The 13,481-nt window shown below is 36.0% G+C and overlaps 1 protein-coding gene across 1 annotated transcript in view; it reads right to left on the bottom strand.

The window, feature by feature from the left end:
- The window catches only part of PTPN4 (protein tyrosine phosphatase non-receptor type 4), a 91,901-nt gene that overhangs the window by 33,391 nt on the left and 45,029 nt on the right, over window positions 1-13,481 (bottom strand). The window contains exons 8-11 of the mRNA XM_072341462.1: window positions 11,564-11,684; window positions 10,395-10,482; window positions 8,978-9,066; window positions 3,613-3,676 (exon numbers count right to left, since the gene is read on the bottom strand). Of these exons, the coding sequence (XP_072197563.1) occupies window positions 3,613-3,676; window positions 8,978-9,066; window positions 10,395-10,482; window positions 11,564-11,684 (362 nt within the window). The remainder of the gene's footprint in view (window positions 1-3,612; window positions 3,677-8,977; window positions 9,067-10,394; window positions 10,483-11,563; window positions 11,685-13,481) is intronic.

The raw sequence follows: 13,481 nt of genomic DNA on the forward strand, positions 1-13,481 counted from the left end.
CGCTACCTATGTTCATATACTTTGGCAGATAAACCCATACAGCACTTTACAAATCTAGCTTAAGTTCTTTCTGCAAGTCAGTAAGAATAAAAAACAAACCTTCAGATCCATAATCTAAACATAAAATTTTTGCTCTAACACTGAGGGCAGGTCTCTGAAAAAATATGATACTGTTTTGCTACAGACTCAAATAATTTATCATTGGACATCTGGGCTCTAAAAGAATAGACAAACCTGCAATCCACCATGTTTGGTTGTTTTGAATCACGAGAACTGACATACGACTATGTTGGAGATTGGGTGGATAAGGAGGAATGGTTTTAAACTGAGACAGGGAAGGTTCAGGTTAGACATCAGGCGAAATTTTTTCGCACAGAGGGTGGTGTGTCACACTGGAACAGGTTGCCCAAGGAGGTTGTGGATGCCTCCCATCCCTGGAGGCATTCAAGGCCAGGCTGGATGTGGCTCTGGGCAGCCTGGTCTGGAGGTTGGTGACCCTGCACATAGCAGGGGGGTTGAATCTAGAGAGAGTGTAGCAGAGGGCTACAAAAATGATCAGAGGCCCGAAACACCTCCCTTTTGAAGAAAATCTGAGACACTTGGGACTGTTCAACCTGGAGAACACTGAGATGGGGTCTTATCAATGCTTACAAATATCTCAAATCAGATGGATGGGGCCAGGCTCTTTTCAGTGGTGCCCAGCAATATAACAAGAGGCAACAGGCACAAACTAAACACAGGAAGTTCCATATGAACATGAGAAGAAAAATTCTTTACTTTGATGGTGGCAGAGCACAGGAACAGACGGCTCAGAGAGGCTGTGGAGTCACCTCCAGAGATATTCAAAAACTGCCTGGATGCTTTTCCTGTGTAACCCACTTTAGGAAACCTGCTTTAGCAGGAGTTGGACTAGATCATCTCCAGAGGTCCCTTCCAACCCCTATGATTCTGCGACATTACAGCAGTTAAGGATGCAACCAACCATAACCCACAATACTTAGGGAAGTATATAGAGAAATGAATGTATACTGATTAATTCTGGAACAGCTTCAAAATGTGCAAGGGAAGCAGCATATGGAACAGCCTGAATAAGCAAAAACATGAGAAGGCAAAATCCAAAGAAGAATACAGCAACTGAAGTTACAGCTCAGAGGACTTCCAATGCTGTAATGAAGAAACCGTATATTACTCTTTCTCCTCACCCCCCAAACTTTAAATAAAGAATGAAAAGAAAATCTACTCCAGTTATATAATTGACAGACTATACAACTAACTCTCATTCAAGAATATATTATGCTACCAGTGGAAAATCACTTTGACATAAAACTGCTTCATCTGGCTTCCCTTAAATGATTAATTTACAAGCCAGATATAATCTACTAGAAAGCAGTCAAATAATTCTTTTACTTACGTTGATGCCTCTGAGCAATGCCAAGATAAAGAATTAATTTAATAGGAGATTAAAAGATAAGGCACTTGCATTTTTAAGGACAACTGCAATTAAAAGCTCTCAATATTCATTAGCAGTATGTGAAAAATATCTGTTTTGGACCACTTAAAAAGTGCACAAGAGTCTGAAAAAAAACACTGCAAAATTTCTCTCCCAAGTTCACAATGTAACATCCCAGAATATCTCAGCTTTCCAACAGAAAAAAATGATCATTCAGCTGTACAATTCCTTATGTGTTTACACTTCGAAATGCATGTCAATATACCATGAATGCATATCCACTATCATATTGTATGTTTGTGCTTTCCAATATACACTCAAAGCATTAGGCTAGAGACATTTTACATATGGAATGTGCAAAGTCACTTCACCTGGCTTCTGCTACCCAAAAGAAGCCATTTGGGTTCCCATAATTGTTAAAGAGGAAGGAAACTCAAAACAAGCATACACCAGAGAACTTATTCTAAAACATGCTTACAACTTATGCAAAAAGTTTCAGTCTTTGCAAGTGTCCTGGTTACACAGACAAAGTCCAGCAATTAGCTGACTAACTAGAAACTGGTTCATTAGCCATCATGAAACAGAAAATATCATAAAACTTAACTGAAGCTGAATGTAGGTGAGATGAACCTCTTCCTTAGAGTCTACCCAGGGAAAGTAACTTTATAAATAACAATTTTAATATTAGATTTGATTAAAAAAATTAAAGTATGCCTTCTTTGGAAGCCAAATTTGTGCTTTGATCTTAAGGTATTCATGACTTGAAATAAATGAAAATGAAGTTCTTGCTGTCAGTTTTCATCTTATACATAGAGTTTAAAGAAAAACAGAGTGAGGCTTTTAAATTTGTTGCTATAAATAAGTCATCTCAGAAGAGAAACAACATTAGTTACATATATCATTTCCACCCTGGTGCAAGTAATATGTGGAGTATTAAAAAGTAACAGAAAATACAATGTACAAAACTTACCATTACCATTTTTCTGTCTGCATCAATGGGTGAACTTATTAATTTCACATAATAGCCAAGTTCACTTCTTCCCACAAAACTTCTCCAAAATCCTTGTTCAGTTTTAACTCCCCTTTCTGAACTGATAATTACTCATGCTGCTCTAAGCAGAAGTGTGAACCTCTCCCCAACAGCTAACACAGCAGATCTGCATTTAGTCAGGCAGTTCCATCTGTGAGAGCTTCAAACTCCTGGGCCTCCTTCTGCTGTTAAGATGAGCAGCTCAACTTGCTGTTGCTGGTCACAATCCACTGGCCTGTTCTGGTGTATCAGGAGTTCCCTCCTACATTTTTGTTGTTTAACCATATTTGTCTCTGAGTCTGGAGTAGTTCTATAATACTAAGAATGTATTTCTGTCTATAATGCTTCTTTTTTTTTCCCCCTCTGGTTAATAACTCTATACTTAGGTCTTTAAATCCTTTCAGCTGTAAATAAGAACTGCACAAAACCTTTTAACAAATCTAATGAGTTAATCACATACCCATATTTTAATTAATTCTTTCCCCAGTCTGTAAGGGTTTACATTCCTATCTCTTGGAGGCATGAAACAATCAATTTCTTGCTGAATTAACTACTCACTGGTCCTGTGGTGCTTCACAGGGTAGGAAACTAATGTTACAATACTTATTTTTCATATAAAGCTTCCGTTTTCTCCCAAGAAATATAGAAATATGCATAAACCAACTACCATAGGTACTTTAAAATTGCAAAGGCATTCTTATCTCTTCTATGTAAGTAATAAAGCCACTTTGTATTACTAAATCTAAATAACACCTACCAGCACATTTTAATCAAACACAAGCACATATGCAAGTAAATCAGCATTAAGCATTACCTTTCATTTTAACTTGGCTTCTTCTGAAATCTAAATTTAATATTGATTTACTTTCAACCTTCAATATTTGCATTATATAAGCAATTTTTACTTCCTGCATACATACATAAATCTAGAAGTCCTTTTTGTATAAGACAAATCAAGTGAAATAAGTCTTATTAAACATTACAATGGCCGTTTGGCAACTGAAATAAACAGAAAATCAATGAAACTGGACTTATAAACAAGAATCTATGTAATATCAAAGTATGATGCAGACATCCAGTACAAAGAAGTTTTATTACTCATTTCTGTGATCAGATTTAAAATAGTACTCACCAATTCTTTCCTAAGCTGAACAAAAAACTGCTTGCATTTAAAAGAAATCTTTACAATCTTCAACCTGCATGAAAAATAAAACCAGGCCATTTAAACACTTAGTATAATCACTGTTAATATGTTAAATATTTCTATGAAAATATACTTCTTAGAGCACAAATTTCATTTCTACAGATAGAAAATAATACAAAGATTTTATAAAACAGCTTGTATAATTTTAAATTTGTAAGCTATGTATATATATTACCTATGAAATTCACTTGTTTCTATCCTAAGCTCAGGGCTGTTAATAAATTACATATATTCTCAGATCCAAATTGAAGAATACTACACCGAATTCATCCTAACCTGAAGCCTCCCCTCCTGAGGCTGCTGTCATTATCCCTTGGACTACCTAAAAAATGCTTTCACCTCCATGTGATTCCCAAAAGACATTCATTATTCTCTTACTTAACTCTAGGTATTACCAGCAAAATCTGAGATAATACAGAAGTGCTTATCTCCATACGTATAACACTTATTTTTACAGATGGAGGGAAAAAAAGAAGGTGAAAATACAATGCAAAAAACCCACCATATTTCGAGCAACTATTTTAAAATGTCACATCACAGGAAAAAAACATCCTACAGATATCTCTATCTTGCAGGTTATCTGTAAGGCATGCGAAGATGCTACAGTAATTCAGACAATTTGAGATGTACAGTTAACTGCTAGTTGTGCTAAATAGGAAAAGTCATATTTTCATCACAAAAATAAAATAAGCTTGCTCAGATTGGGAGTATCTTCTGTTGAATTTTCAGTATATTCTTTCAGTCAAGAATAAAAACAAGGTTACAGCTGTGACTGTAACATGAAAAACCACAACAATTTCTGTGAACATGAAAAGGAAAAGCTATGTGACACTAAAAAAAAACTACAGAACACTGAATTCAAGTGTTATCTCACTCAAACATGATTTCACTGCCAATTTCAGTAAAGCTCAAAGGAAATCTCAATAAGAGTTAAGTTTTGGTAAATATAAAGCAAACTCCTCAGGGGTTACAATTAATCTCTTACACTGTTCATTTATACAGAACTCTGTCACTAATCGGAACTGTCATCAATGATGGTCCCACTACTTCAAGTTACTGTATAGGCTTACTAAAGCTACCAAGGCAAGACAAATTGTGACAGTGAAGATAACACAACTTTTGAGATTAACTGACTCATTAAGAATATACAGAAACCTCAGAACTGACTGAAATTACTGCTTGCATATTAATCAGCTTGCTGAATATAAATCCATCTAACAGTTGGAAAGATAAGGAGCAAAGTATTAACAAACACTTCTGATGGATGGATACACACACGCACACAAAAGTGTATGCATTCATATCCAATACAAATTATCTTCTTAACCGAATCAAATAGAGACATTTTCCTCAGAGCAGTATTTGCAGCAGGAACCAAACCTGGATATCCTTAATTTGTGAAGAGAAATTTTCCCAACAGTAACATAAAGTGGTGGGGAGAGTCTATGGATATCAGTTGTTAAATAATGCTTACATAAATCCTTTTTCTTTCCTAGTTTTGTTATAAGGAAAAAAACCATAGTTGTGGCTTTGTTCAGTTACAGATTTGCTGCTGTTGATCAAGAATCACAAAGTCAGAGGTCAATTAAGCCTGAAACCACTTAACAGGAACAGACTCAAAAGGGTTACATTAGCCAGTAAGGTCTAACTCAACCTGTAAGAGCAACCTGAAATTCAGCTATTTCTGAAAAATACAGCAGTGAGAGTCCACATGCACTGCTAATAACCTGCTAGGCATTAAGAATACCCACACTTGGCTCAACCAAAAGGTGCATCTATATAAGCCTCCTTTATTGCCAAAGGTGTATATCCAAGGAAACGCGTAAGAACAGGCATCTGTAATGTTTTCTTGGTATGATGTTCCAGACTCCAATTATCTCAGACATCCTAAACCATATAATATTTCTTTGTAAATGAAGTGATATTTACAAGTCCTAAAGTAAAGACCACACTAAAACATGTGAAAGGCTGTGGTTCTCACTGACAACTTGACCACTTCCAAACTTTGCTGAGAGGATGACAATGCAGGATGTGAGCAATCCAGCAGACTTCCAGACCAAGTTTTCTATTACACAGGTTTTGTGCTGACCAACAAGGGAAGATGCTCTTGGTAGCAGCACTCACAAACATGGAAAGACTGTTGAGATTTAGTAGTAAAGGGCACATTTGGCTCCGGCAGTTGTGAGACAGCATATTCAATGATTCTGAGGAAACCAAGGAGAGAAAGCAGCAGATTCAGTAACCCCAGGAGAAGAAACTTCAGTCTGCTCAGAACTGTGGTACACAAAATCCTTTGGATAAACTTTGCAGGGCCTGGTAACTGAGGAGTGGTGGTCAAACTTCAAAGACAATCCCAATTCAGAACAATCTTCAATGTGCTACATAAAACAGGCCAGTGCAGAAGGAGGCCAACTTGGACAAACCTGGAACTTCTGACTGAGCTCAAACATGGGAAATATACAGGAGGTAGAAGCAGACTCAGACTACCAAGAAGGAATACAGAAATACTATCTAGCTACCACTAGGTACTACTACCATAGCTCAACTGGAATTTAAAGTGGTAATTCTGTGAAAGGTTTCCAGGGGAACATCAACAATAAAAGAGAGGCAAAGGAAAGAGTGTCTCCACTCCCGAGAAGGTGATCCAGTGACAAATGACATGCTCAGGTACTTGATGCTTTTGTGCTTTGGTCTTCAATAATCAAAGGATCAGAACCCCTGACTCCCAGGTCTCTGTGACAGGTAGTACAGCTTGTGGAAAATAGATACTACATTTAATACAGGAAAAGTAATTAGGATACACTACATAAAAGACACACTCTGCATTTTGCCTTGAGCCTGCCTAGCCTTCCTCCTCTTCCTTCTCTCCCTATGATCTCTGATAACAAAGACTGCATTAAGTAATCTTCCATAAAAATTTCAACCAAATTAAGATCAGTGGTAAAGAACATTTTACTTGACTACAAGTGAATCTATTTCATCATCTATTTCTCCCCACGTGCATGCAGGTCTATCCTGTCATGTCTCCAAGTCAGCATGGGATTACTGCAAATGGAATATCTAAACATTCACTTGTAGCCACATAATTGCCGAGCACTGAAAAGACATTTTGCACAGGTCCAGTTGCACAGAAGCAAGCAGAAACCAAATTGTCAGATCTGATGTCACTGGAACAACTGTAGGACTAAGGATAAAAGAAGAACGATAAGAGGGCTACTGCTTTCCTCTTAGCCAAAGAAAGGCAATGGCTGGAGAAAACAGTGTGCATGTGCACATAAGAGTGGGGGTGGGGTTCTTTGTCTGCTGTTGTTGTTTTAAGTTATTTTGTAAAGACCTATTATTGTGGTACTACAGTCTTCACAGGAAGAAATTAATAACTCTGATGTCAGCTGATACGGTTGAATACAAAGAAGAACTGTTTAGGTAATTACACACACATACAAACCACAGTAAGAATTTAGATCAGCATCCCTGGCACGCAAATGATATGAAACAGAGTTCACAGAAACCTCTAACTTCCAGTAGGGACTTGCAGCTTAATTATGACTTACATTGTATATACCCAGTAATTTACTGGCGTTTTATAGAACCTATTTCTATTATTACTGTTTTCTCGGAAAGGAAAGGAAAGGAAAGGAAAGGAAAGGAAAGGAAAGGAAAGGAAAGGAAAGGAAAGGAAAGGAAAGGAAAGGAAAGGAAAGGAAAGGAAAGGAAAGGAAAGGAAAGGAAAGGAAAGGAAAGGAAAGGAAAGGAAAGGAAAGGAAAGGGGAAAAAAAAACAGCAGTAAAAGCAGCCATGAAGACTGAAAATTAAGATGTTCTGTGTTTGCCTCAGGCTTGCTTTTCTTTAAATGCTTCCAGGCAATATGTTTGTGTTCAATTACATCCGTGTGTAGATAAGGTTTTTGTCACAGCTTTCTATTTTTCTTTCTCTGCGTAAATCTGCTCCAATTTGATCATTCATACTTCTCAACATAATAAACCACGAATTATTTAACATCCTACAACAAAACTAAGAATTAAGCTTTGCAATGCAAACTAAAATGTCTCAGAAATTCAGAGGGTTGGATGTCATTAACATCTTGAATCTCACCAAGTGAAAGAGACCAAAGTGAAGTGAAAACAGGTCACTGATTACAAGTAATTGATCTCACCCTATAACTAAAGAAAACAATAGAAACCCAAGAGTTTCAGCTACCTGTATCAGATGGAATTCAGAAAAGTAGTTTTTCCAGTTTTAGTTGAGGTAATGAATTTAAACCATTTATATGAAGACGAACTTCAGAAAACTTCGATGCTGTTTTGCCCAAGCACACCAATCAGCAGCAAGCAAAAATGTGAAAGTCAGCATTTTTCTAATGTGAAAAGTTTTTTGTGCCTGGTAAGTAAATGTCTGTTATAATAATCTTTGTTGGCTGACTTTGCCCATTCAGAACTTGATTATAGTATACACAAAGTATGCAGTAAGAATGAATGTCGGAGTAGATTTAAAGAAGACAAAGGAAACCAAAGAAAACTACTTTAGAGGTACACAGAAGAAAGCTTTGGGGAAGGTGACATAGTTGTGTAGAACATAAGAATGATGCAACAGAAGAGGATTTCTCTTAGGCTTTTCCCTTTCTGATACAAGTAAGTAAAAAGATAATCCCAATTAAAGAAAATTTGATGTTCTCCAGAACAAATAGATCACTGAGGACAATTCCATGATTATGTAACAGAACAGCTTTACAATCTATTTTAGTTAAGAGGAGAAATAAATGACAACTTTTCCTTCAATAAATGTACTTTTTTGGTCTTTATCATGAAAACAGCTGTCTTCAGATGAAGAGATGACAATATCCCTGGATACTACACCTCATATATCCTCAAGTGCCATGCCTACATTTAACACACAAAGTACAATTAAATTACAAAAAAAAATGACAGCAATTACTTTTGTATTTAATATTTTTAAGTGCAGTGGTCTTTATAAAGACTGAGGCAGAATAAAATCGATATATCCATGCTGCTAATCCTCGCTAAACAGTTAATTACATAAAATATGCTTACAGGCTGCTGAAGAAAAATTATATTAATTACATTTCTCACCACAATCACTTAACAGCACAGAATCCAGAACAGGACAAAAACCCTTCATAAAACTACCCATGACCTGGTATGAGGTAAATCATTTCAACTTCAAATAGTAAAATTTTAGCCTTTTATTTATTTATTTAAGCACATGACACTGATAATGGTAGAAAATATGTTCTGAAATACCAAACAAAGTGAATAGCCTTAGCAGCTGTTCTTACCACGGAAAGGTGTTAATTCGTACTCTGTTCTTAAAGATCAGTATTCCACCTGACATCACTCCAATCATTATTTCATTGTTACTCTGATCCTTCAACAAAGAAAAGAGACAGTGAAGTGAAAAACAATATAAATATATTGGAAGCTCACCCACCTCCCCCCTAACACACAAACACAATAGTAAATTGGAACTCAATTTACATGGAAGGGATCATGTTTTAGCAAGACAAGCAGGAAGTCACTTTTTCTCTCCTGTTTCAGAGAGGACTAAATGTTTGCTCTGAATCCTTTAGAAAATTAAAATTCTATGGTAGCTTACAAATTAGATCTTCCATGATAATCAAGCAAACACACTATTCTAGCAGTTTATTATGAATAACAACACTGGATCAGCATATACTACACTAAAAAACAACCAGCAACTTAAATTCCTACCTGAAAGGAAATAGCAAGCTCAGAACACAGAGAGAAGAGACTCTAAAACAAATAATACTGTAAGCATATTTAAATAGTATGCTTTTCCTGAAATACTTATGCACCCTTATCAAACATCTGCTACAAACGTCTCAATTCTTGAGTAAAAATAGGAGAATAGAGATAGTAATGAAGTAGGGTGCTTCTGAAATTCACTTGCATGTTCCTTTAACATTAGGGCAGGAATATTAGAAACAAAAATGTCTTGTTAAAAATAATTACATTCTGTCTTTGAAGAAATGGTAACACTGTAATGACAAGTTGAGACCTCAAGCTACCTGCTTTATTAGATAAAACTATTTCATTTTACTTATAAGGGAGCAGTAAAATGCTAGATTTCCATACATGCTTAATTACTGTTCATGATCAGAACTTCTCATTTAGAAACTCTCTTTTCAAAATCTGTAGCTTTCATGATTTTAAACTATACTTCTCTGAGTTTACTGTAGAAGGTTGTGTATTTATTTTCACACTATATTCACCGTTCACTTCATATTTTATCAAACTGCAGTACATTCACCTTACATGATAGTTCTGTTCTTAACCAAATAAAATCTGTTTTAAAAAAATAGATTCTTATATGCCAACAATGCATTCGACATTGATATTTTTCTTTTTCAGTAGTAGTCAGCCAAACTGACATTCAGGCCAATAAGACTGAACTCAACTAGCACACCTAAACTAAGCAGAAATTATAGCAAGCAAATAGAATAATCAAAATGTTTAGGTTGGAAAAGACCTTTAAGATGATGGACTAAAAATAGCGGCCTTTGATAATGGTAAATTGCATTTAGGCAGCTTATAAGATAAACTCATTATTTTCAACCTTTTCTCCTGGAAAAAAGTGACCAGGAAGGCTCACTAAAAACAAAAAAATTATTTAGTTTCTCACAAATATCAGAGGAATCCACTTTTCCATTAAAATATTAGTTCATCCAAACTTACCCTTGCATAGTGCAATTCAACTCCATAGAGTTCTAAGGTACGTGCTGTATTGAGATAATTGAACTCTGCTTCTGCAGGAGACAACCCTCTGAAAGAAAGAAGCTACATAAGAAGCATTCTAATGCAACTCCCCAGTAGTCTCTTAACTGAGCTCTAAGAGAAAATGTGCATTGACCTTTCCTCACCCCGAAATCTGAATTTTCCCTTCTCACCATAAACACCCTCATTCAAAAATTTTATATTGTGCTTACAGAGTCCTGAAACAAATGGCTTGCAAATGCACTATTAAGAATTATTATTATTACTATTTCTAATGTACTGCAACATTCAAATGGCTCTGAAGCTGTGAAAACTGGAAATTGCTTTTGAAATACTGCATTTTCTATTCATAGTAGCAATCTCCCTCCGAGACCCTCAAAGTTTAAACTATCAATCCACTTTAATTTTATTTACCCTACTTAAGTGGATTTCCTAAGTCACTGACTGAAATGTACAAATGTCTTCAGAAATTCAGCCTATGTTTTATTAAATTTTACTCTAGCAACACAGAATCGAAGTTCTAAAATGCCAAGGAGCTATCAGTGAAAAACCATTACTTATTGTTATATATTGAAAAAAACAGAAAAAAACCAGCCACTTCCATTGCTTCATCACCTTTTCCTCTTTAGTGAAAGGTCAAATAGCTGCAAACAGGAAAGACCAGATATCAAAGAAAAGGACTTTGTTACATCTAAAGTGACTCCTGCCTTCTGGTAACAGCACCATGAAAATCAAGGCCTTTATGTATTGTCAAGGAATGAATGATACAAATTAACTAATATCCTGTTAAGTTCAGATAGTATGTAACAAACACAAGTACGTTTTTCAGCGCACATTTATTAAATTCATTCCCATTCACCATTATTCCCTCTCATTCTAACATACACATTCTATCTGGGCACAGTACCAATTGTACTTACACAGATATTCTACAAAAAAACCCCATTCCACAAAAAAAAAAAAAAAAAAAAAAAAAAAAAAAAAAAAAAAAAGAAAAAACCACATCTGCATATACATCATTTCTCAATAGAAAACTTTTAAGACAAAATAATCAGTTTTTATACGATAGGACAGCACCAACAATCAGGATTTGATAAAGTCAGTCAATGTTTTTCACTACAAATCCTTACATGTGCTGCTGATGTAACTTTGCTATCTCTTTTTCAAAGTCTTGAGGCTGGCCAGGGATGAAAGAATAGTCTGAGAGGTAGCCTGGCAGGTTTTCTGAATGGTTGTAGTCTCCCAGCTCAGCTAAAACATTAAAAAGAAAGGTTATTGTTTATCAGTGATGAGCTGGCACTGTGCAACACACTCAAATTCACGAGTCTGATCCCATACATCATGACCTATAGCAAACAGAAGTAGTGACATTTGAATTCTCCTTTTCCCTTTTGAATAAACCATCACATTCTCAGCAAATACTGTGGAAATAATTTACCGTAAGCTTTGAGTGGGTGTTTACGAAGGAAGTTTATTAACTGTTTAATTTCTAATGCACAAATTAATTCATCAATTCCCTCCTAAAAACTAGCACTAAATAATACAAACCAAGGTATTTCGGGTACTAGCTTTTTCTCCCTCTTCTTTTTTCAACCTCTTACTTACATACAATATTTAAGAACTACAACTGTTTGCAAGACCTGCAAAAACAACCAGTTCATTCTGCACAAAGATACATTTGTACACAGCTGTATGGAATTACTAAGAAGTGCATTCTCATAGCTTCCAATACTTCCTCAAAATGAAAATAATAATAATAATTAAAATAAATAAATAAATAAAATCTCATTTATTGTCAGAATAAAACAAAAAATAACTTAAGAATTTGCTTAGAATACAGGCATTGAGGCTTTTCAGCTGTAATCCAAAAACAATGTAGCTTTAATATCTGAAACACATCTAAGATATTTGCAGTACTAAGTAACATAACGTGTGAAAATGGGAAAGTTCACAGCAATGTATCATGGTGTGGGGTTCTGGGAAGGTCCACAGACACTTCTATAGGGCATGAAAGAAATGACTATAGGGTAGATGAAGGTACACAGAGAATGAGAGGGTAAACAAGGGAATCGAAGGCAGGAAAGGCATCTGGGGCACTTCCATCACAAGAAACAGATCATATTTAAAATTAGTTAAAGCCTGGAAAATGTGGCCAGGTTTCATAATGGAGTGCAATTCTTGCTAAAACAGGCTATAAATAATACAGGGCTGTCTGAGTTCTGGTGTTGCTATTTACGAGGGTGGCTCCAAAAGAATGTCTCTTATTTTATTACGTTGGCCCATGACATCAGAGGTGGATACTGGTGGTATGGCAGTTGAGGTTGAACCTTCCTGTCAATATTCCATTACATGCTCCGTGCCAGATGGCAGCAGAGGGGCAGTCATGGAAAATGGTGCTGACACGGAAGTGAAGATGAAGCAAAGGGGTGGAACTGAATTCCTTCATGCAGAAGAAACGGCACCCACTGACATTCATCACCTCTTGCTGAATGCCCGTGGAAACAGCGGATGTGAACACAGTGAAGCAACAGGAGGTATGTTTCAGCAGTGATGACAGCAACAGTGGGTCACCACCACAGGTGCAGATTTTGATGAGTGCAGCATTCAGGCTCTTGCATCACTTATGAAAATGCATAGCTAGTGGTGGTGACTGTATTGAAAAACATTGTTTTGCAGATAAGAAACTGCTCTATCAAATAGCATTATTGTGCTCTATCAGTTGTAGTTTACATGGAAGTAAATAGGAAGTACTATTTTGGAGCGACCTACTTATTCATGAAGAATTCCAAGACCTGAATCCAGAGATAATTAGTAATAGGCACGCAAAGAAAAGCATTAGACAGAGATCCACAATGTGAAGAACTGAAGAACAGAAACATCGCACACACAAAGTCTAACTCCAATGCTCTGTGCATGCCCACTACATTGTCTTGCATTCTTAGAAGCTTAACTGTTAAAACTTTTCATACTGTCTGCTTCAGTACTGAATACATAATCTTTCCCAAGACAAAACTCTAAGCCATGACTTTATATTTTTTGGACAGCTCT

Source organism: Excalfactoria chinensis, chromosome 7 (assembly GCF_039878825.1).
Source record: "Excalfactoria chinensis isolate bCotChi1 chromosome 7, bCotChi1.hap2, whole genome shotgun sequence".
Lineage (NCBI taxonomy): Eukaryota > Metazoa > Chordata > Aves > Galliformes > Phasianidae > Excalfactoria > Excalfactoria chinensis.